The sequence below is a fragment of the Vipera ursinii genome (assembly GCF_947247035.1).
Source record: "Vipera ursinii genome assembly, chromosome: Z".
In the NCBI taxonomy this organism is placed as follows: domain Eukaryota; kingdom Metazoa; phylum Chordata; class Lepidosauria; order Squamata; family Viperidae; genus Vipera; species Vipera ursinii.
In genome coordinates, this window is record NC_139517.1 from 110716090 (window position 1) to 110740930 (window position 24841).

Sequence of the window (24841 nt, forward strand, 5' to 3'; positions counted from 1 at the left end):
ACAAAAAAAGCACTGAGAAGAAGAGATGAATGCTGTTAGCTTACTGACGACATGTAACCTAAATAATGCTACAGCTAAGTAGTGGTATGCGACATCTTATACTATTGCTTGCTGGGTGCAGAGTTAGAGTCACCTAATTCTATTTCTTGAGACCATTCCTGAAAATTGGTGGGAAACTAGTACTAGTACTGGCCCAGACTGAGGGGTTTTAATTATTTATTAATGGGGTTTTAGTTTAAATTAAGGGACTTAATTTAATCTTAGTTTTAATCGATTTTAACTTTGTAGGTTATGTATTTTTAATTTTTCCCTGTAAACCACCCTGAGTCCTACGGGAATAGGGCGGTATACAAGTTTAAATAATAAATAAATAAATAAACACTTCCAATCCCCCCCAAAGAAACAGGCCCAGAGAATATCCTAGTCAACTATGAAAACTGCTGAGCAAACAAGTGACATCAATAAAGCCCCATATCTCTATTTCTCTGTTGGAGGTAACTTCTTTATCTCATTGAACTCAAGGGTTGCTGTTAGTTCATGCTATGAGGTAGAGTTGGAGCAGTGAATACTTTTTCTTTGTATGTTTTGCATGTACCTTGTGCCTTGGTGGAGCAGTGGGCTAATGCCTCCTTAAGTAACACCAGCTGCCTGCAATTAGTGCAGGTTCGCATCCCACCAGGCTCAAGGTTGACTCAGCCTTCCATCCTTCTGAGGTGGGTAAAATGAGGACCCAGATTGTTGGGGACAATTAAGCTGACTTTGTAATAATGCCGCTTGGGGTGTGTGTGAAAGCCCTAATAAGCAGGCATATACATAGAATGAAGGCTACTGCTAAGCTTGTAAGCCGCCCTGAGTCTTCGGAGAAGGGCGGGATATAAATGGAATTAAAATAAAAATAAAAAAATAAAATAAAAAAAATGCAATAGCAAGCCGAAGCATCACTAAATAGAAATGTCATTAGAATAAAACTGGAATGGTTTTAAGCAGTAAAGTGGTGCCACCAAATGCTTGAATAAAGTTAAATCAGTAACTTTTGGGTTAAGACTGGAAATTGTGTAGAAATTAAATAAAATCCTAAAATGCTTAGGCACATTAACACTTTGGAAGAATGTAAGAAACACCACACTTTTAATTGTTTTTAGAGTAGTTATGTAATGGTATGTGGGAATGACTTTTAAGAGGAAGAGGAAGGAAGCACCGCAGCCAGCAGTATCATCAAATATGAGGCAGCTGAGTTCATAGGAGAAATGGGGGCATGGCAAATACCTCAGACCTAGTTTCTTGGGCTATAAGGGTGAAGGGAGGGGTGATGTACTTTCAGACTTGCAAGATTCTGTTAATGTAACATTACAATAAAGTAGAATTAGTGCATATGGGTATGCTTCCCATCTGGGTTATCTCGCAATAAAATATTATTTCAAAATGAGGAATTTCAAAAGTGATAGGTGTAAAGTCTAACCCTAACTCTTTTAAATGCAAACGTTTTAAATTAAAATTAATTTGTATGGTACACATAAGTATGGAAATTGTTGAGATTTAGGGAAATGTCATTCAGAAATAATAAAATATTTTAAATAAATGCATGCACAATTTTGATAGAAATATATTGACTATTGAATACACCAATCTCCATGGTATCAAAAATGGTTGGTAATAGATGTATATGGATTAATTGTGCCCAACTGCTACAATTGTTGACACAATTGTGGCATATGGGCACAATTAATCCATATATATCTATTGCCAAATATTTTGGTAATTGTGGTTGACACAATTGTGGCATTTTACTGCTTTAGGATGGAGTAATTGTTAATTCACATGTATAAAGTTGTAATTGGTTTAATATTTTTAAAACATCCAGATAGGAATAAAATTGTATCTGAAGAAATTCTTTTTTTCACGTTCTCTTTGTATTTTAAATACTTTTGCTCTCTTTCCATAGTTTCACAACAATACAAGACACCCCCCTCAAAACATCTCTATTAGATTAACTTTTCCAATATTGAAATGGCCACTCTTTTTTACATTTACATTAGAGCACCAGATTATTCACTGACCTTGGGGTCATTACAGAGAAAGATTAACCAAACAAAGGATTTTAATTACATTTTATTCCAGCAAAGGCCTTTTGCAAAAGATTGATTTGTCAAAACTTAACCCCAAACTAAAATTGAACAGAAGAAAAAGTTATGTTTGAGAATTATTTATATATAAAGTATGAATATCTTTTTAAAAAAGAAGTGGTTAGTAATTGTTTTGACTCTGTAGCTATCAGTTGGCAGCCTATTGATATTGGTAGGGTTGTTGTTGTTTTTTGCACCTCTTAATTAGACAGGGAACCGTACTATCCAGGACACGAGTTCTTTCCAACTTTTCCCATCTCTTATTCTCGGCAATGTTTCCTATTTGTTTCAACCTGTAGGAAGAAGGAGGAGGTTCAGATGCTAAAGCCATATCTAAGCTGCTTTGGGTAAGCCTGACATGAATGCAGAGCGGCTATGCTAGTCACGCAGGCTTATTATTTTTTGGATATGGGCAGCTTCACATTCAAGCTCTATGCGGTAGCGGTATATCACAATATGGGCACTTCTTTGCTTCTAGCAAGAGCCAAACACATTACTAGCAAAAGTATTGCTGGTGTGATTAAAAGTAATTCTCCATGCTTGCCTTCTTCAAACCTCTCTATCATCACTAATCCTTTCTATGGCTGAATGAGAGTGGCTATAATAAGTGTAACATCCTTGCATGGATTTTCTTGTTTGATTATTACAGCATATTGTCTTGATAGACAAATCCTGAAACACTGTATGAACTTTCATCAGTTATTAGATGTAAACTCATTTCTTCTCCTCCTTTTCTCTAACTGTCTAACACAGGGGTCTCCAAGCTTAGCAACTTTAAGACTTGTGGACTTCAACTCCCAGAATTCTGGGAGTTGAAGCCCACAATTCTTAAAGTTACCAAGGTCAAGGACCCCTGGTCTAACATATCATGTCCATGTCTTTCTAATTCTTTCCTATGCTTCTGCCCCCTGTTCATAGGAACCTGTCTATGCTTCTACTTATTCTCCTGCTATACTTGCTGCCCATAAACTTCATTCCTTCATACCTATTAATCAGGTGAGCAAATCTTGCATACTCTAGGCTAGGTCTCGCAATGATTTATTGAGCACTTATTCAACAAAGTTTTCCCTACCTCCACATATATCAATCAACAGCTTTTCTGTCTGGAACTTCTGAGAATTGTATACCAATATATCAATTGTTGGGAAAAGTTGTAGAGTAAATCTTATTTCTTCTGTTCATTCGCTTTTTTTTTAATGTACTTTCAGTTCTAGCTCTCTTCCTAAACATCCCTGATACAAACACAACAGATCACTTATATTGTTTTCCAATTGTATAGTGGTTGTGGGGGGGGAATGTCTTTGAATCAGCCTTAACACTTTTCTTGACCAGATTTTGAGAAGTGGTTATACTATTGCCTTCTTCCTAGGACTGAGAGTGATTGGCTAAGCTGATTTTGTGGCTCAGTAGGATCTAGAACTCACAGTTTCTAGCCTGGCGCTTTAACCATTATATCAAACTGGCTCCATATTCTGCAAAATCAATCGTTTAAAAAAATCCAAGTTTACTTTCAGATTAGGAATTCAAAATAAATTTTGAATTGCAATTTGGTACAAACCCATATAAAGCATATTTTATATATACAAATATCTTTAATTCTCAATGAAAGAAGGCAGGAATAGTGGAAATTATGGTTTGTTTAACAGTGTTTACATAGTCAGAAGTATTCTTGGAATTCATTAATAAACTTACAGTATAAGAATGAAAATAATTTAGTGAAGGAAAAAAGGAGTCCAAGAGACTTTGTCTTTCAAAAGTACCGGTGGAATTACTTTAATTTCCCACTTTTTATCTTCAGAAATCTGCCTAATCACATTCTCCACAATAACATCTTCAATCATCATTGTATTATTATTCTGGATATTACTTATATCTTTTTCTCTAAAACAAATTCAAGCCATCTGAATATACCTAGGAACATTTAGTATAAGAATCCAGACATTTGAACCAAGTTTCCATGTTAGTAACTAGGTTTCAAAATTCTATTTTGCATTATCTTGGAAAATAGCATCAGCGTGAGAGCGTCATTGTGATATAAGGTGCTTGATCACAAACAGTTGCTTGATGTCCTAGATTTAAGTTATCTTAAGTATGCTAGTTTCTCTCTATATTGCCTTAACAATTCAGACTGGAGATCTTGGACTTCCTGCTTCAATTCTGATCCTGTGCTGTATTTATTTCTGATACTTTTTTCCCCTTAAGGTCAATAGTGCTAGTTTGAGACAGCCAACCTCCCTGGAGCTTGAACATCACCCTTGGAGATGGAAGGTGAAATATTGCCTTTTCTGCCTGTTTCTTTAGCTTAGGAAGCAGTGAAATGAAACAGTTTTGAAAAGCAATGATTCCAAGTAGGATTGTATTGGGCACAGTTCTAAGCATATGCAGCTGCATTATTTGTGTGGCTGGATTTCACTTGTACAAAATTGGATTCTTTTTAGTCTAGTGACTCAGATGGATACAAATGGCATTTCTGGGCTGTGTGTATATTAAAAATTACTGTAAAAATAGGCCTTACTTTATACAGAAAGGCCTTTATTTCACTTTGTTCTGTATTCTTCCTTTAACCTTTGTGACGTAAAGTACCAGCCCAAAGATCTATTTTTATGTTTTCCATTATGAAGCATTTCAGCATTGTTTATGTCAGAAATTAATATGATCTTAATTAGATCATCTCTGAGATATTTAGTAAAATATTCTGAGCTCAAGAATGGATAATCTTAACTTTATCCAACATTTGTCTTCTATTTTATTTAATTCTGAATTGTTTGTACAAGCTGATGATTATGAGACAGGGATAACTTATTCAGATGATAAGATAAACATATCTATCCAGAACCTGTGATTGCAAGTTAATGAGCCTTACGATAGAATGCGTGAGTAGTAGTTAAATTGAATTTTAATGCCAAATAGCAATAGCACTTAGAATTATATACTACTTCATAGTGCTTTACAGCACTCTCAACTATTTACAGAATCAGCATATTGCCCCCAACATCATGGGTCAGGGGTAGGCAACCTTGGCTCTTTTATGACTCGTGGACTTCAACTCCCAGAATTCCTGAACCAGCTATACCTCTTAAAGATCAAGTGAGTTGGGCAGCATCAAATTGAATAAATAAATTAATAAATTAAGTTTGCCGCTGTAGTCTTATTTGATTCTTTGCTATGCTGGCTCAGGAATTCTGAGAGTTGAAGTCCACGAGTCATAAAAGAGCCAAGGTTGCCTACCCGTGACCTGGATCCTCATTTTACTGATCTCAGAAAGATGAATAGTGAGTCAACTATAAGCAAGCAGGATTGACTTTCTAGCAATGGACAGAGTCAGCCTGCAATACTGCATTCTAACCACTGTGCCCCAATGGTTCCAAACATATAAGAGTTGTTTGGAGTTGGGCAGCATCAATTTGAATAAATGAATTAATAAATTAAGTTTGCCACTGTAGTCCTATTTGATTCTTTGCTCTAATGGCATTCAATTTCTGAAATATAGCCCCTTGTATACCCCTTAAAGATCAAGTGAGATTTTTGTTCAAGAGAAGTCCGGCATTCTTCTGGGAGAAAGTTTTGGGTTGTATGATTATGCTCATTTGTTCATTTGTGCTAGATTCATTTGAACTATTAGTTGCATAATAGTACAGTTGCAAAAAAAAGTATGTGAACCCTTTGGGATTACGTGGAGTTTTGCATGAATTGGCCAAAAAATGCGCTCTAAACGTCATGTAAGTCACAACAATAGAAAAACACAGTCTGCTTAAAATAATACTACACAAACATTAGCTGTTGTCATGTTTTAATTGAACATAAGATGGAAACATTCACAGTGCAGGGTGGAAAAAGTATGTGAAGCCCTAGCCCAATGACTTCTCCAAGAGCTAATTGGAGCCAGGAGTGAGCCAACCTTGACTCCAAACAGTGTGATGATATTGGATGTGTTGCTGACAGCTGTCCTGCCCTTTAAAAACACACACCTGTTTTGGGTTTACTGGTCTCAAGAAGCACTGTCTGATGTGAACCATGCCTCGCAGAAAAGAGCTCTCAGAAGACCTACGATCAAGAATTGTTGACTTGCATGAAGCTGGAAAGGGTTACAAAAGTATCTCCAAAAGCCTTGATGTTCATGTGTCCACGGTAAGACAGACTGTCTACAAATGGAGAAAGTTTAGCACTGTTGCTACTCTCCCTAGGCATGGTCGTCCTGTAAAAATGACTGCAAGAGCACAGTGTATAATGCTTAATGAGGTAAAGAAGAATCCTAGAGTGTCAGCTAAAGACCTACAGAAATCTCTGGCACATGCTAACATTTTTGTTGACACATCTACAATAAGGAAAACATTAAACAAGAATGGAGTACATGGGACTTCCGGTGGTGACGCGACGCCGAAGACAGCCGTTTTCGGGCTACCCGCTCCGCAGCTGTGTTTTTCCATCGTAAACAGCGCCGATCAGCTGTTTAGATGGATTTGAAGCCCCCTCCTCGGGAGAAGAGGAGGGGGTGAGGCCCCAGGTAGGGGTTGAGCTCTACGGGGCCGCCTGAGCTGAGAGTTTGGGCGGCTGAAGGATTGAGCCCCCCCGAAAATAAGCCTGGGTTGCTCCGAGCTGCGCAGCGCCCCTGCTCCGGGATTTTTGGAGCAGAGCCAGGCGTTAGCAACCACCCCTGCCAAAAGGTAATACTTTTGATTATCAAGATGCAGGCAGAGCGGTACAGGAGGTCAAGGTGATGTGGACTCTTATCTTTACTCTCTAGCTCAATGGATTTTATAGCTTTAAAGTGAAAGTGCGCAATAAGTGAAAGTGGGGGAAGATGGCGGCTAAAACTTCTAAAGCTCTTCGGAGTGCGGGGTCTTCCCTGGTGCAACAGACCTCATTGCAAGCTTTGCTTCCTCCTGCAACTCCTCCGGCATTGACGCTTAAGGATTTACAAGATGCTCTTGGAAAGCATTCACAATTGATGTCTGACATGATGGGTGAAAAGTTGAAAAAGCTGGAGGAGAAAATGGAGGAGAAAATGGAGAAATTGGAGAAGAAGATGGAAGAGAAGTTTAGAGCAATGAGGGTGGACATGTTGTCTATGATTGAATCTGTAGCTGAATGTGTGCAACAGCTGGATGTAAAAGTGGAGGATCTCAGTCAAAAGAACTCTATATTAGAAGCAAAGGTATTAGAAAATGAAAATATAAGGGATAAAATGGACGGAGAATTGAGCCTTGTTCAGTATCATCAGATGCAGTATGCTATTAGAATCAGGGGTTTAAAGGAGAATTGTAAAGAAGATTTAAAGCAGCTGATTTCTGAGGCTCTGGAAGGGGTATTGGGCCAGCCAGCATCTGAAATTGAGGGAAATATGGACAAAATTTTTCGTGTAAATTCATGGATTGCAAGACAGAGGAAGTTACCCAGAGATGTGGTGGTCTATTTTACAAAGAGAGTAATTAGAGATGAAGTCATTCAAGCTGCTTATGATACTAAATTGGTAGTGGCTGAGCAAGAAGTCTTGGTTTTAAAAGAGATTCCTCCGAAGATTTTAAGGAGAAGGAAAGATTTTGCATTTCTAGTACAGGAACTTAAGAAATGTGATATTAAGTTTAGATGGGAGATTCCAGTTGGACTGGTGGTGATGCACGAAGGTAAAAGACATCATCTGGTTACTGTGGCCCAGGCACGTGATTTTTATAGCAATGTGTTAAAAGCAACCCCCCTATCATTTTTGGAAGCTGCAAAGGGATACGGCGAGGGAAAGCTTCAAGATGTTGCAGATAGACAGACAGAGGACAATGGTGTTGGAGGGGATCAAGTTACAGTCTCATCGGTTGTTGCAGGAGGCCAGAGGATGACGCGTGCTGCCCTAAGAAGAGCGAGACGAGAGCAAGAGCAAGACCAGCAGAAAGTTATGGAATCTCCAAAGCGTACTTACAGTGAAGCTGTGGGAGGGGCGCGGTCCAAAGAAGTTATGGGGGTCATGACAGACGTGCTCCAAAAGCTTTGGAACGTCAAGATTGGTGATTAAATTTTTAAATTAGAATGTCAATGGATTAAATTTATCATAGAGGAGAAAGAAAGTTTTTTTAATATTTAACACAATTTAAGATTGATGTCATTTGCTTGCTAGAAAAGTATATTAGGGTTATGGACTAAAAGTATGTGTTGAACTAAGAATGGGTACGCAAGCTCCTAATTAACAACAAGTTGTCTTAGAGACTGCCTAAACCTTTTTTTACTCTTTTTATTTGAACTCAAGGATGATCTGGAACTGCGAGACATTTGGCGTGATACATGCAAGAACTATTTTTGATCATAGTTTAGTTTGGTTGGAGATTATTAAGGTTAACAGAGATAGGCGCTTTTGGTGCGTAACTGAGAATTTGTTTAGAAATTAGAGAAAGGTGGGAGAATGCAAATAGTAGGTGAAAGTTTTTTTTGTTTTTTTTTTTTTTTGAAATTAATATGAATAAGGACTGGGATTAAGAAAATCTATTCTGAGTAAAGCTCTTTTTCTGTTTTCCTCTTTTTCTTTTTTACTTTATTTGTAATATTAATATTGTTTGTATTCATTTTATATGAGCTAGAGGGAGATAGAATTAATAGTTTATTGTTGATAACATAGGGGTGCTTATGTTTGTTTTTCGATTTTATACCCTGTATTTAGCTCTGGGAAGTCGGGGGGGAGGAGGGAATGGGGGAGAGGGATAGGGAGGGCTAGATAGGGGTGGGGGAGAGGGGGATTAAAGTAAAAATGTATTGTAAAACTTTTTAAATAAAAAAAAAAGAATGGAGTACATGGGAGGACACCACGAAGGAAGCCATTGCTGTCCAAAAAAATATTGCAGCACATTTGAAGTTTGCAAAAGAGCACCTGGATGTTCCACAGCACTACTGGCAAAATATACTGTGGACAGATGAAACCAAAATTGAGTTGTTTGGGAAAAACACACAACACTATGTGTGGAGAAAAAAAGGCACAGCACACCAACATCAAAACCTCATCCCCACTGCAAAACATGGCGGAGGGAGCATCATGGTTTGGGGCTGCTTTGCTGCCTCAGGGCCTGGATGGATTGTTGTCATTGATGGGAAAATGAATTCCAGAGTTTATCAGGACATTTTGTAGGAAAACGTATGACCATCTGTCCGCCAACTGAAGCTCCGCAGAGGATGGGTGATACAACAGGACAATGACCCAAAGCATACAAGTAATTCAACAAAACAATGGCTTCAACAGAACAGAATACGCCTTCTGGAGTGGCCCAGTCAGAGTCCTGACCTGAACCCAATTGAAATGCTGTGGCATGACCTTAAGAAAGCGATTCACACCAGACATCCCAAGAATATTGCTACACTGAAACAGTTTTGTGCAGAAGAGTGGTCCAAAATTACTCCAGATCGTTGTGCAGGTCTGATCTGCAACTACAGGAAACGTTTGGTTGAGGTTATTGCTGCCAAAGGAGGGTCAACCAGTTATTAAGTCCAAAGGTTCACATACTTTTTCCACCCTGCACTGTGAATGTTTCCATCTTATGTTCAATTAAAACATGACAACAGCTAATGTTTGTATAGTATTATTTTAAGCAGACTGTGTTTTTCTATTGTTGTGACTTACATGACATTTAGAGCGCATTTTATGGCCAATTCATGCAAAACTCCACGTAATCCCAAAGGGTTCACATACTTTTTCTTGCAACTGTATATGGGTCATTTGTGTTGTACAGTGGAAATGAATCCAGGGTACGTGGGAGTGCTTTACGACAGGGCTTTTCAACCTTTTCACCCATTGTATCACTTTTAAGATAAGGCAATATCCGAGTACCACCAGTCACCCAGCAAGTTTTGGTCAAGTTTTTTGTCAAAAACTTGACCAAAAAAAAGGAAAAAATGATAAAGTACAAGTAGTCCTTGACGTACAACAATTCGCTTAGTGACTGTTTGAAATTAAAATGGCACTGAAAAGTGAATTGTGACCATTTTTCACACTTATGACTGTTGCAGCATACCCAGGGTCATGTGATTTACATTCAGATGCTTGGCAACTGATTCATACTTATAACATTCAGTGTCCCAGGGTCATGTGATCAGTGGCCAGGTCATCACTCAGATTGTGGGGTGCCTGTGGGGGGATCCATGGGTCTCTGGTGGAGGGGAGTGGGACTGGGATGGGTGCCTTCCCTCTCTCTCATTGTCCCTTCCTTCCCACCTTCCTTCCTTCCCTCCCTCCCTCCCTCCCTCCATTCTGTGCTACACCGCCCAGATCCCAGCCTGGTTTTGGCAGGTAGCGGCGCATTCTCATCCACACAGAGTGGCCGGGCAAAGTAAAACCACTGACATCACAGCCCTGCCTGTTCACGCACAAAGGCAGAGGAGAGCACCTGCGCCTCAGCCTCTGCGCGCGCACACGGCAGGGTGGGTATGTCACCGGTTCACCTGTTTTCAGGCACGTACATTATGAACCGGCTACTTCTCCCAGTCATTTTTCCCCTACCGGAGCCCAGTGTTTCAACCAGGTTCCCCAATCCTCTCCGTGTACATTGTTCTTCCCATAGCTCTCCCCAGCACTGTCAAGAGATACCCATTTCTGGCCGCATTGCTACCGTTCTTAAGTTACATTTGCACCCGCCCGAAGGAAGAGAGTCATGCTTTTCTCCCTCCTCCAAAGGAAACAAACGCGCATCACCACCAAGTCACCCTTCCTTCGGGCAAAGTAATCTCTGGACCCAACTTTGAGACTGTTTTAGCCTGAAGCAGAGTCGAAGAGCTGCGTCGCTCTCACCGTTTGGATTCTACTTTTACACCCTGGGAGCAGCTTGCCTTTCAAACCTCCAATATATAACAGAAGGGGGACCCGCTGCAAAGGCGCGTCTTGCGGAGTCTTTCCCAAGTGATGCCTGCACTCCACTGCTGCAGAAAAAGAAGCACTGAGTTTCCCACCAGTGCAGGCAGCCCGGGTCCTGTGAGAGGCCGAGTGGGAATGAAGCAGCCCTAGAGTCTGTGCTGCGGAAAAGCCGCAAGCGCCGGTGTCACCTGAGCTCCTGCACAGCTCACTTGCTTGCGGAAAAAAGGCTGCTTGCTAAGTGAGCTGGGCAGCAACCCATGATCAGCATTTCTGAGCGTGATTTCTGAGCACGACTCAGCTGATCCCAGGCTCCTGCCCAGCTCACTTGCTTGTGGAAAAGAGGTTGCTTGCTAAGTGAGCCCAGGATCAGCTGAGTCACGCTCAGAAACTCTGATTCCAGGCTCTTGCCCAGCTCACTTAGCAAGCAGCTTATTTTCCACAAGCAAGTGAGCCAGGCAGAAGCCCGGATGAGCGTTTCTGAGCATGATTTCTGAGCGTGACTCAGCTGATCCCAGGCTTCCGCCCAGCTCGCTTGCCGAAAAGAGGCTGCTTACTAAGTGAGCTGGGCAGGAGCCTGGGATCAGCTGAGTCACGCTTAGAAATCACGCTCAGAAACGCTGATCCTGGGCTCCTGCCTGGCTGAGACTCCGGATTTGAGCTGCCAACCAGAGGTGAACACCACTGATCAGCTGGGAGGCTGGGATTCTGGATCTGATGACGCCGGCCAGCTGGAAGTCCCGGCGGGTGGCCCCGCCACCGCCGAACAGCCAGGAGCATCGGCAACCTTCTCTCGTGGCTGCCAGTCAGCTGGGAGCGCCAGTGCTTTTGAGCAGGAGCGGCTGTCAAGCCCCGGCATCGGATCCAGAGTCCCAGTCTCCCAGCTGATCAGCGATGTTCTCCTCTGGTCCGCGGCTCAAATCCGGAGTCTCAGCCTCCCAGCTGATCGGCGGAGCAATGAGCTGCTGGCAGGCCAGGTAGCCGGGTTGCTGCACGGATCCCCCCCCTCAGTGGATTGTCGAGCTCGGGGCTTGATAGCCGCTCCTGCTCAAAAGGCAGGGTTTGGCGGCCGGCGAGGTGCTCACGCGGTGCTCTCCCGGGGCTGGCAGGCAATGGGTGAGGAGCAGGCCGATCGCCTTACAGGTACATGGGACTCCAATGCGCCTTCCTGGCCATGTGTGCCCTGAAGAAGTGCCGATCAGAAGTCAATCCAGTTGCTGCAAATAACTCCCTGGGGAGGGCGGAGCCTCACTCTGCGCCTGCACACGCCCTCTGTAGGGTTTCTGCAAGCCGCTGCCAAGCAGCATGCTTTCCTGCAGCAAGTGAGCTGGGAAGGAGAGGAGTGGGGGGGGAGGAGGAGGTGTGGGGGAGGCGGGGGGGAGGAAGGCGATGACACGTACCACCAGCCAGGTGCTCGTGTACCACTAGTGGTACGCAAACCACCAGTTGAAAAGCCCTTCTTTACGAAGCTACAAATACAGAATATTTTGTCAGACTCTTATAGAGACATGTTTACTTCAACTTATGGTCTACAACCTTTGGTAGAATTACATTGTTTATAATAGAATATATGAATTTGTTTCCTATGTGTATATTTTGTCTTGTTTTTATAAAAAGCATACACTTCTGTGGCAATTCTTGTCTTTTTCTGGATTTTGCTGATCTCTTGTTGCATTAATAGTTTTTGGGCTAGTAAATATTGCACATAGTTAATATAAAAATGTACAATATTAATTCTTTTAACATGTCTTTGTATCCAAATAGAAAAAATTCCCAGGTGCCCTAAACTTGTGTTCATTATAAAGAAAGAAATAGAGCACAAAGCAAAATTATCTTCCAAAGATTCTCAAACCGGTATAAGATTCCATACTAGTAAACAAAAAACTGTCTTCAGCTGATTTCATTCTATTAAAAATCCTATACTTTAGCAAAAGAGTTACAGTTAAATATAACAAATATTTTGTATTTTATTTTTATTTTATTCTGCCTTCATTTTTAATAAAATATGTAGCAAGTAAATTGGTTGTGACAGAAAGTGACTGATATAATCTGGAGGAATCAATTCAGTTAAACAACTTCTTACTATTTAATCTAAATGCTTCTCCCTAGATCTTGATGTTGTTGTACAATAGGTGAAATATAGATTCATTCATTTACCAAGTGGTAACCTATAACATATACAGACAAATTAGAGGGGGGGGGATGAGCAGTCTATATATTTAAGAAAATTATTTCTTATGACATTGGTGCTAAAAGAAAGGCAATACAATTGTCACAGTCTAGGAGGTGAATGCTGCTGAAGGATTTTTGGTTAAAATGGAAATATTACCACTTGATAAATTGACTGCTGAGAAAAAGGCATAATTTGCATGCCCCCAGCTCTCAACTGCTGTTTTTTTCTTTATAAAGATACACTATACATAGTAATCAACCAAATACTAAACATACAAAGTTTATTGACATTTAAATTAAATAAATAACCAGGTTATTTATTATCACATGCTACGCTTATCATATAAAATAGGAATGCGGTTTGATTTTACTTGGAAAGAATAAACAGTTTTGTAGTATCACATAGGACAGACTATTTAGAACATTACAAATTCAATATCTGGCATTTCCAGTTAGATTAAATGCCAGGTGACAGGAAAATACCGGTGAATGATACCTTGGAGAAGATCATAATATATGAAGCAGATCAAGGCTGTGATACGGTTTGCAGCAATTTTATAGGTGCATTCATTATATCTTGAAGGCCAAAAAAGGAACTTTTGCTCTATTAAATTGCATTTTAACAGAAAGTTAAATCCTCAAAATTCAAAATTTCAATATAGACATTTGAAACCTTAATATGATCACATAATCCTATAAAAAGATATATGTAATATTGATAACCACATTTATTCTTTGAAAAAACAGAGGGAAGTGGATACCTGTGAAAGTCAAATGACAATTGAAGAAAGAAAGCAGTTAATAAGTGTTCGAGAAGAAGCTTGGAAAGCTAGAGGCAAAGGAGCATCAAATGATTCTACCCAGTTTACAGTGGCTGGCAGAATGGTAAAGAAAGGTCAGTAAATTTATTTAATTTTATTTATTCAATTTTTATAGCTGCTTTTCTCATCCCCATTCTCTGGGGAGCTTACAGTTCTAAAATTATAAAATAATTAAAAACTATAAAACAGTGAATTTATCCACTGTATCTGGATTTTTAAAAAGTTAGAAATCTGAAGCAAGCAAAAGAGATTTTGCCTAGGATTTATGTTGCTTTCATTTCCAGAATTTTTCATTTTGATCTGCATATTATATGAGAAATCATTTCAGTTATATTTAAAACTCAATTGGCCAGAATGCCACCATCAGCAGAAGCAGCAAACTATTTCTGTTCTGAAATCTGCAGTGTTTTTATATCTTGATTGACATAATTGGTTGCCATTGAAATAAGAAAGAAAATACAGCTTAACCAAGTAAGCAAGCTGATCACATCTCACGAAACCACTTAAACTGAATATCATACTATTTTTAGGATGCATTTATATTTTATTCTGGCAGCTTAACTGATGGGCTTTTCTATTAGGAATAAAGAAATTTCCATGGTTTCTGTGTGGCTAACGGCTTAAGAGAACAGCTGTCTGTGAAAGCCCAATTAAGAAATGGAAACACATGGCCAGCTTCTTATCTAGTTAACAGCATCCTCTGTTCCTCCAGATGTTGCTTAGTTAGAACATTAATATTCCTTACCAGTAATCATCTGTATACAAGGCTGCCTGGAATTATAGTTTAACAACCCTTGGAGAGCCATAAATGTCTCAATCTTGGTATACCTTGTTACACCAATGACTATTTGACCCAGAGGTATAAAGTTGAAAATTTTACTTGTATAATCAAACTTTCTATTCTATTCAATAGCCATATTTGCACAGAGTGAGTTAACAATCTGCATATGGTAGAATAGAACTGGGCCTCCAGATACAAATGGCCCTGGATTTACATCTTAAGCACTCTAGAATGAAATTTTAAAGAAGTCCTTAAAAGTTCTTCAGGGATTCCTCACGGAGAAAAAAGAATTTATTCTATCAGAGGTGCCAATCACTATTAGATCATCTAAAGCAGAAATGTCAAACTCGCGACATCACGTCACATCGCGAGATGTATTGGGACTATTTTGCCATTGCCAGCAATGGGGTGGGCATGGCTTCTGGGTCTGGCCCGCAGGCCGGCAGTTTGACACCCCTAAGATTCTAAATTATAATGTGGGGAAATGTTGGCAATCCTAGACCATGGAAATGGCAAATTGTAAAACTAGTAATCAATGAGCTACATGTTCTTTTCTTAGCATATTTCAGTGATTTCTTGCAAAATGGTGCTTATGCTTTACCCTAAATATTGTGGAGATTTGCCACAATTGCTCCAGCAAAGATTTTGTCATCTTTTTAATTATCAAAGCAAGGAATTTGATTATTTGTATCTTCAAAAAACCCTCTCCCCCCTAAAAAGCTACCCATATTGCCTATCACCCATGGAATCTGAACATTTTATTTATTTAGCTCATTTGATGAATGCATAATCTGTGGACAAAGCAAACCTCTTAATGTCCTTCAAGGAATATACTTACATCTGGCTTTTATGATTGCCTGAAAACTAGATTGTGCAGAATATTGGAAACATCCATTATTTGATATGAAGTCAAGTATTTTATTATTCTGCAGGCTTAGCATCACCAGCTGCCATCAGTCCAGTGACATACCCTTTCTGCAACAGACTAAAATCAACCACACCTATTTCAAAACCCCTGGAAGGTAAGTCATTAAAATATGTGAGAACAGTTTGAATTCTTCTTTTTAAAACGTTGATAGTTTTTACTCTTATTTTCTTTAGAAATTGAAGCAAGACCAGATATGCAGTTAGAATCAGACATGAAGTTGGATAAACTGGAAACTTTCTTAGGAAGACTCAACAACAAAGGTATGTACAATTTTGAGAAGGCAGCCTGTGTTTTAATTTCTGTGTCCTGTGTAAAAAAAAACTTTACTCATTATTCCAATAGTGGTCTGTGGACCTATATTAAGAAATATAAATAATGACTTATTAGCAAACGTTTATTTTGTTAAGGAAGTGAATAGCACTTGTAGCAGGTAGCATATGTATTTAGTTTATTCTTGGTCGTTGTTCAATGCTCAAAATATTTCATGATCTAAATCAGTGTTTTTCACACTTGGTAACTTTAAGACATGTAGACTTCTACTCCCAGAATTCTCTAGTAAGTATGTTAGCTGGGGAATACTCCAAATGGTTTAATACATTCTTTATTTTTTAAAATGGCTAAACAGTATGTATTCTTGCTAACCATAGCTAGATTAAAAAATGTTATAAAGGCACTTTAAAAAAAACCTGACAAGTAATAATGTCACAAAATGTGCTTCTCATGACAGTTAAGGAACAAATATGGCTGAAGCATAGATTGTTTTGAAATTTTATCTTTGGATTTTTGTTTGATGTATACCATAGTTGCTTGCTTAGTTACTTCATACTAAATGGGCAGGATGAGTAATTAAAATAGATTTTTGCTATCATGTGTTGTAAACTGGCCTTATCCTTTTAGACTTAGTTATTAAAGTTTTGAGTAGATAAGAGAGAGTGAGAGCTTCTCACATTTATTTAAAACGATTGATTTCTGTTAAACTATTACCTTAAGAACTGGAATTAGAGAATATATATTTTTAACTATCTTTTTACTAGCCCTTTCCAATCTGGTGTTTTCAGATGTCCCAGGTAACCATTCCCATAATCCCTAATCATTGAGGCTGTGACTGTTAGCAATTGTCATCTAAAAAAACAGGAAGACACTATATTCACTAGAGAAAATTCTATTCATTACTGCAACCAAATTTTTAAAAAATCTTCTAAGTTGCTTATAAACCTTTGTCTAGCATAATTGACAATAGGAAATTCATGCTTAGGTACCTACTATATCTTTCAGATTAAAATATAAGAGCAAGCTATCTAGCTCAACAGCTAGTTCTACACTATTGCTGACAAGATACTTCTAGATGGTCTACAAGCAGGATATGAAGTTTCATTGTCCATTCTTTCTTAATGGCATATTGCCTGTGAACTTAAAAGTTTCATATCATATGAAAACTAACTAACTGCTAAAAGCCTTTTGTACACATTATATATTTGTCAATTTCTTCTTCATAACTGTTTATTAAAACAATCAGTATTCTTTGTTGTCAATCAACAGGGGATATGGTATGCTTTTATATCAGTACCAAGTTGACAGACAAACTTTAAAATGAATGTTTTTGTAATAGAAATTTTAAAGTCAAAGACTGTATAACAAACAGTATTACTCTATAATCTTAATGTGTTCTGTAGTTGCTGGAATGCAGGAGACTGTCTTGACAGTCACAGGAAAATCTGTGAAAGAAGTAATGAAATTGGATGACGAAGAAACATTTTCCAAATTTTACCGATGCACAAATTTTCCATCTCCCTCTTTGCCCGTGGAGTTGGATGAAGACTTTGATGCCATATTTAATCCTGATTCGCCAAAGTGAGTAATTTAATTTAATTTAATTTAATATTTGCATTTGTATACCGCCCTTTCCCTGAGGACTCAGGGCGGTTTACAGGGAATTAAAATTGAAACATACAAAAGTTAAAACCAATTAAAAAAGCATTAAATTCACCCTGTAGATTAAAACCCCAGTTAAAATTTTCTCCTCAGCCTGGGCCCGAGAGCTCAAAGAGCCAGGTCTTCAGGCCCCGGCGGAATGATCGGAGGTCGGGAGCAGTCCTCAGCTCTACCGGCAGCTGGTTCCAGAGGGCAGGCGCTCCCACCGAGAAGGCCCTATCCCTGGGTGTCACCCGCCGGCAATCTCTCACCGGCGGAACCCTGAGCAGACCCTCCCTGTGGGAGCGCACTGGGCGAAGGGCGTTTGATGCCGGCAGCAGGTGTTCCCTCAAATAACCCGGACCCAGGCCATGTAGGGCTTTATAGGTGATAACCAGCACCTTGAATTTCACCCGGAGGGCAACCGGAAGCCAATGCAGCTCGCGGAGTAGAGGTGTTACATGGGAGTATCGGGAAACCCCCATTACAACTCGCGCGGCCGCATTCTGCACCAGTTGAAGCCTCCGAGTGGTCTTCAAGGGCAGCCCCATGTAGAGAGCGTTGCAGTAGTCCAAACGGGAGGTCACAAGCGCATGAGTGACTGTGCGTAGGGCGTCTCGGTCCAGATAGGGGCGCAACTGGCGCACCAGGCGAACCTGTGCAAAAGCCCCCCTGGTCACGGCTCCTATGTGATCTTCAAAATTGAGCCGTGAATCCAGGAGGACGCCCAAGTTGCGAGCCCTATCAACGGGGGGTAACACCTCACCCCCCATCGTTAGAGGTGGAATAACTTGGTTAACCCGAGACGCCGATATGCACAGCCACTCAGTCTTGGCGGGATTGAGACGAAGCCTGTTTCTCCCCATCCAGACCTGAACCGCCTCCAGGCACCGGGACATCACGGAGAGGGCATCACTGGGTTGGTTCGGGGTGGAAAGAAAAAGTTGGGTATCATCAGCGTACTGGTGATACCCCACCCCAAAACCACGAATGATCTCGCCCAGCGGCTTCATGTAGATGTTGAACAGGAGGGGCGAGAGAACCGACCCCTGAGGGACTCCACAAATGAGAGACCTCGGGGCGGATCTCTGCCCTCCTGTCAACACCGACTGCGAGCGGCCCTGGAGGTAGGAGGAGAACCACCGTAAAACGGTGCCTCCCACTCCCAGCCCCCTGAGACGCCGCAGCAGGATACCATGGTCGATGGTATCGAAAGCCGCTGAGAGATCTAATAGGACCAGGACAGAGGAGCAACCCCTGTCCCTAGCCCTCCAGAGATCATTCACCAGCGCGACCAATGCCGTCTCCGTGCTGTGTCCAGGCCTGAAGCCCGATTGGTACGGGTCCAGATAATCAGTTTCCTCCAGGAACAGAGGGAGCTGATGCGCCACCACACTCTCAACAACCTTCGCCAGGAAGCGAAGGTTGGAGACTGGACGATAGTTGTTTAAAACAGCCGGGTCCAAAGCAGGCTTCTTGAGGAGGGGTCTCACCACCGCCTCCTTCAAGGCGGCAGGGAAGACACCCTCCTTCAAAGAAGCAGTTATTACTGCATGGAACCAGCCTCGTGTTCCCTCCCGAGCCGCATAAGCTAGCCAGGAGGGGCACGGATCCAACAAACAGGTGGTGGAGCTCAGTCTCCCCATGATCCTGTCCACATCATCAGGGGAAACAGGGTCGAACTCAGTCCAGATAACGTGCTCAAGACCGCCTGATTCCTCCACATCAGACTCTGCCCAGTCAGAGTCCAAGCCGGTCCGGATCCGAGCGATTTTGTCCGTCAGATGATGACTAAACTCCTCGGCTCGTCCCTGCAAGGGATCCTCCCTCACCTCCTGGTTAAGGAGGGAGCGAGTCACCCTAAACAGGGCGGCCGGGCGATTATCTGCGGACGCGATAAGGGCGGCAAAGTAGTTAGACTTCGCCGTCCTTATCGCCGCAAGATAAGACCTTATGAAGGTTCTTAACTGCAATCGGTCGGGTTCGGATCGGCTGGATCTCCAACCGCTCTCTAGACCTCGTCTCCGACGCTTCATCTCCCGGAGCTCCACAGAGAACCATGGAGCCCAACGGGATCTGCGCCGAGTCAGAGGTCGCATGGGTACAACACAGTCGAGTGCCCTGGTGGCAGCCGTTTCCCAGGCCTCCACCAGAGCATCGACTGGGCTGTGGGTAAGGGTGATAGGTATCGGCCCAAGCGCCCTCTGGAACCGGTCCGGGTCCATTAGGCGCCTGGGGCGGAACCACCTGGTCGGTTCCGCCGCCCAGCGGCGGGGGATGGCATGACGGAAAACCAGCCTCAGGAGGTAATGATCTGACCATGACAGAGGGGTGATGGACGGGGAACCCCCTCCCAGATCATCCAACCATTGTCCAGACAGGAACACCAGGTCGAGAGTATGATCCCCCTCGTGAGTAGGGCCCTCAATAACCTGGGTCAGGCCCATGGCTGTCATGGAAGCCATGAACTCCCGAGCTAACTCCGACGACCCCCCCAGTGATGGCAGGTTGAAGTCACCCAGGACTATAAGCCTGGGGAACTCCACCGCCAACCCTGAGAGGGTGTCGAGCAGCTCAGGCAGGGCTGTTGCCACACAGCTGGGCGCCAGGTATGTGAGCAACAAGCCCAGCTGAACCCGAGGACCACATCTCAAGAGGAGGGATTCACTCCCGGCCATCTGGACAATGGTGGCCTCCCGAGGACACAGAGTCTCCCGAATAACCACTGCCACCCCACCACCCCTGCCCTGAGCCCGTGGCTGGTGCAGCACCCGGAAACCTGGCGGGCATAACTCGGTGAGAGGCACCCCTCCCTCCGAACCCAACCAAGTTTCCGTGATGCACGCTAGATCCGCACATTCCTCCTCGATCAGGTCACGGATGAGGGGAGCTTTGTTAACTACGGATCTAGCGTTAAAATAGACCAACCTGAGCTCAGGGGCCTGATCACCCTCATCCCCGGGTAGGAGGGTGCTAACCGGAGGGTCGGAGCGCGCCACCGCTCGGAGATAGCGGGGGCGCGATCCCAGATGTTGATATGGCCCTCCGCGCAAACACCTGCTGCCATACCCTATCGCCGTGGGGATTCGATGCCCCACCCCCACATTCCCAGCGCCAGCAGCCACCTCCCCCGACCCCGTCCCGTCGGGACCTCTAACAGGTCCAGACTGAGTGCCGGTTATAGATTCCTTCCCCACCCTCCCCCTCCCTAACCTCTTAAAATAACCGGCTAAGAATCTTATCAGGGGCCTCTTAGCGCGTCTTAACTCGAGGCCCCTGTCCAAGCCCAACCACCTCTCGGAGTCCCAAAGCTTGGACCCGTCATTAAGGGGAGTATGGAAACAGGCGACAGGTCGCGCCCATGAGGCAGGAACCGCCCTAAGGGCATACAAGTCCGCTTCGGAATAACGATAAATCATGTTGCGCTCGAATAGTCTCTCAGGGCCGATGTTGCAAATATATCAAGAGGATTGCTCGTTGATGGTACATAGATGGAAAAAGAAAAAGTCCAGTGGGCGTATCTCTCAATCTGCAGAGCCATCTCAGCTCTCACCTGAGATGGAAATCCAGAAGACAACCTCAGCCGTCCTCTCACTCCGGCTGAGGCATCTGACTGGAGCAGAGAGAGAAAAAGGGGATCCTGAGCCAGGCCCACCCCAACTGGTCTCTCACACCAGTGAGGTGGACGCTGACAAGTCCAAAACCGTCCTCCCACCACGGTTCGGTCCCGTCCACATTAGTCCACATTAGACTATCAATAGGGAGATCTTAATTCCCATCAGGTACGGAGCCAGTCATAACGCCTGCCTGGTAACAAAAAAGTAAAGGACAAGGAGGCCAAGCCTCTGTTGATCCTCACACCGCCAATCAGCGCCGTCAGTCAATGCCCGTCCGCCAGTCCAAACCATCTCCAACGGAGGAAAGAGGTAGTCCCAGCAGCTATATTGAATCAAAAAGTTCGCTAGCATGTCCGCCGAGGCCGATGACCAGTAGTTTCCCTTTCATTCCTTTAAAAATAGAGGAAGGGTGAGGATCAAGAATCAGTCATTTCTGAGATAGCATGCTGAAAATTTGGATTATCGCTTCTATTAACTTCTCTTCTGCATATTTATGTTTGGAATATTTCCAGTTTTTCTTCTTTTGTCTTCCTGCATATTAGTCCTCATTTGAGTCCAGGAGATGACAGAAGAATCAAATTTTCACAAAGGAAATGCTGAAGAAACTAAAAAGTCCATAGTTTGAAGAAAATGAGATAGAGACAAAATAATGGTTGTAACATTTTAAAAAATTAGTTTTTAGGAAAGTTTCAACCTAAGAATAATACTTCCATATTTATTCTGTCTTTTTGAGGTTGTCATATCAAATCACAGGATTGAAAAGCAGATGCAAGAAATAGATTGAGTTATCTACCCCTCCTTCCATAAGCATTTACATGTTCCTTTTTCATTGCAGAAGTTAAGTTACCACTCACCTTCCACAACTTATAAAGCAACCTTAAAGCATTATTGTGAGGGGCCTCAATCACTTTATTAAGGTATTGCTGTGTAGCCCTCTCAAAATGATTTATATGATGTCATAGCAATTCTTATGTGTTCTGTTATTTAGGCACAATAAAGCAACTTCTTTAGGCACAAGTGAGTATTTGGGCCCAGTTTATCCTCCTCTAGTTTTGTCTGACAAGCCTTCATGGTTGCCTTTGCTTTTCTGGATGTTGGTTAAGACATCCAGATGTAGCAGTTTAGTTGCATTCAGTGCCTTCAATAAAAGCTGATGAAAAAATGGTAGGTTAAATGGGAAGATCTTTTGCTTTTCAGGTTAATTTCTTCAGTAACAGAGCACAAAAGGGCCGTGAGGCCTACACGCAGAGTCCAGGCTTCCAAGAATCCTTTAAAAATGCTAGCAGCAAGAGAGGACATTCTTCATGAATACACAGAGCAGAGATTAAATGTGGCCTTCATGGAGTCAAAGCGGATGAAAGTTGAAAAAAGTAAGTTTAAGATCCCAAACTGCTTTCTGTGTACTTTTATAGATGACTTGTCTAAACATGGTTAAGATTCAGGTACCGTTTGACGAAAACAGCACTATTGTCTCTATTTTCCCATGAAGTGTATGTCACGATGCTTCTCAATCATAATGGTAAACCATGGTTCATTTGCTTGATAGCAAGTCATGGAAGTTGTATTTCTATCATTGCTTTTTTTTATTTCAGTGTTGATGCTGATATTTTAGCTCATTTAATTCAGTTTACCAATATAAAATCTTCATTTCTTAGAAAGCAGTAATTAAATCAAAGATTTCCATTTGGAATATTAATGGAAAACTATCTTAAACAAAACATTAATAAGATAGGTGCCAATGCCTGGTGCACAAAGTCAAAATAGAAGCACAGAAATTATAGAGCTTGTTTTCAATTGTTTATTTCTTATTAAGGTCTGCAAGAAAACAACCACATTCAGAAAATACCAAGGACCCCTCAGAACCTGGATTTCCTGGCGTCTAGTGTAATACCTTCACTGTGACCCCACAATACTTAAGAGATGGAAAGAGAATGAGGATGTAATGTCTCATTTTCTATGAAACAATGTCCTTGGCCAGACAAAATATGTGTTTCTTCTCCCTTTCCACAGAATTGCTAAGACACCTGGATATAGGCAAAGCCAAATAATCATTGGAACTGGTCTTGCATATGTTTGAACTTTATTGTTCTTGGTAATATTTAATAATATAATCTATCCATTTTTCATCTTTATCTTGAAATGTTCCTCCTGGAAATGTGAGGTTCTTCAGTCTAGGGAGTAATTTGAGTTCAACCTGTTGTCTCTTTCAGCAGCATCAACAAAACTAAAGGCTGGATATGAGCCATGCATGAAAAAAAAGATAAATAAATATGGAAACAAAACATAATGTCCTTTCTTTGTTTTATGTGTGTGACTGTTCTTTTATTTTTAATTTTTTCTGTCTTTTCTTTTTTTCCTCTCTGTCATTTTTTTCTACTTTGTCTTAAGTGTCTGGAAACTCAAATTTCTCAGAAGTAGCACTTGCTGGTTTAGCGAGTAAAGAGAACTTCAGCAATATTAGTCTGCGTAGTGTCAATTTGATGGAACAGAACTCAAACAACAGTGCAGTCCCGTACAAGAAGCTGATGCTCTTACAGATCAAAGGTAGATGGAATAAGTAAATTTTTTAATTAATCCAAAATGCAACATGTTAAATATTAGCAAGGAGTTTCAATATTTTTTTCAGCTACAGAAAAGATGGGAGGAGGGAAAGAAAGACACCATGTTTAATACATTAATAAATGTACTTGTTATCTAGTAATCATATTCTCTGGCAGATAACATTTTTATAAAGCACATTAAAATCTGGCAATAGTAGTAAAAGGAATTTAAAAGTAATTGTTTATTACTTTCACCTTATATTTTTATAAATAACACAAGGCAGCAAACATACCTAATTAATACTCTTTCCTCCTCCTGTTTTCCCCACAACAATGACCCTGTAAGTTGGGCTGAGAGAGAATGACTAGCCCAAAATCATCCAGTTGGTTTTCATGCCTAAGGTGGAACTAGTACTAGTAATGGTGTTTAAAGCCCTACATGGCAGGGGTCCGGAGTACCTTAGGGAACACCTGCTGCCGGCATCAACTTCCCTTCGCCCTGTGCGCTCCCACAGAGAGGGCCTACTCAGGGTGCCACCGATCAGAGAATGTCGATTGGTGGCCCCCAGGGGGAGATCCTTCTCTGTGGGCACCCCAGAGCTATGGAATCAGTTACCGGTTGAGCTCCGGATGGTGCCCGATCTTTGCTCCTTTCGCCACGACCTAAAAACATTCCTATTTGAACAAGCCGGCCTGGCCTGATGGGGGATTGGTGGGGTTTTTTATTGTGGTTTTATTGGGGTTTTAATATTGTACTGATTGTTTTTAGTGGGCATATATTTAATTCTTTTTTAATTTTTGTAACTTTTTATTTTTATTCTTGCCCTGTTCACCGCCCTGAGTCCTTCGGGAGAAGGGCGGTATATAAATATTATTAAATAAATAAATAAACTAGAATTCACAGTCTCCTAGTGATTGGCCCAAAATCACCCAGCAGACTTTCATGCATTAAAATGATGTTTAGGTTTTAAGCAGTGCTTTTTTATATAAAAAAAAGGTGCCGGAACTCAGAGGTGCTGTCACTGGGAGCAATGCCGGTGTCTTGCTACAGCGTCGCCACCCGTCCTTTGCACCCCTGCCCCTGTGGCTCGGAGCCACATGCCATGGGGATTCCCTTCCCCACAGCCGCC

General features: G+C 41.8%; 1 protein-coding gene across 12 annotated transcripts in view; it reads left to right on the top strand.

Annotated features, from left to right (window-relative positions):
- SVIL (supervillin) overlaps positions 1-24841 on the top strand; it is a 186986-nt gene that overhangs the window by 133798 nt on the left and 28347 nt on the right. For 9 of the 12 annotated variants that reach the window (XM_083379415.1, XM_083379407.1, XM_083379413.1 and 6 more), the window contains 9 exons: positions 2423-2470; positions 3042-3119; positions 4326-4391; positions 13861-14008; positions 15648-15737; positions 15817-15903; positions 17317-17494; positions 22369-22541; positions 23560-23715. In XM_083379415.1, the coding sequence (XP_083235541.1) occupies positions 2423-2470; positions 3042-3119; positions 4326-4391; positions 13861-14008; positions 15648-15737; positions 15817-15903; positions 17317-17494; positions 22369-22541; positions 23560-23715 (1024 nt within the window). The remainder of the gene's footprint in view (positions 1-2422; positions 2471-3041; positions 3120-4325; positions 4392-13860; positions 14009-15647; positions 15738-15816; positions 15904-17316; positions 17495-22368; positions 22542-23559; positions 23716-24841) is intronic. The other 3 variants (XM_083379414.1, XM_083379410.1, XM_083379412.1) reach the window with 2 other exon arrangements.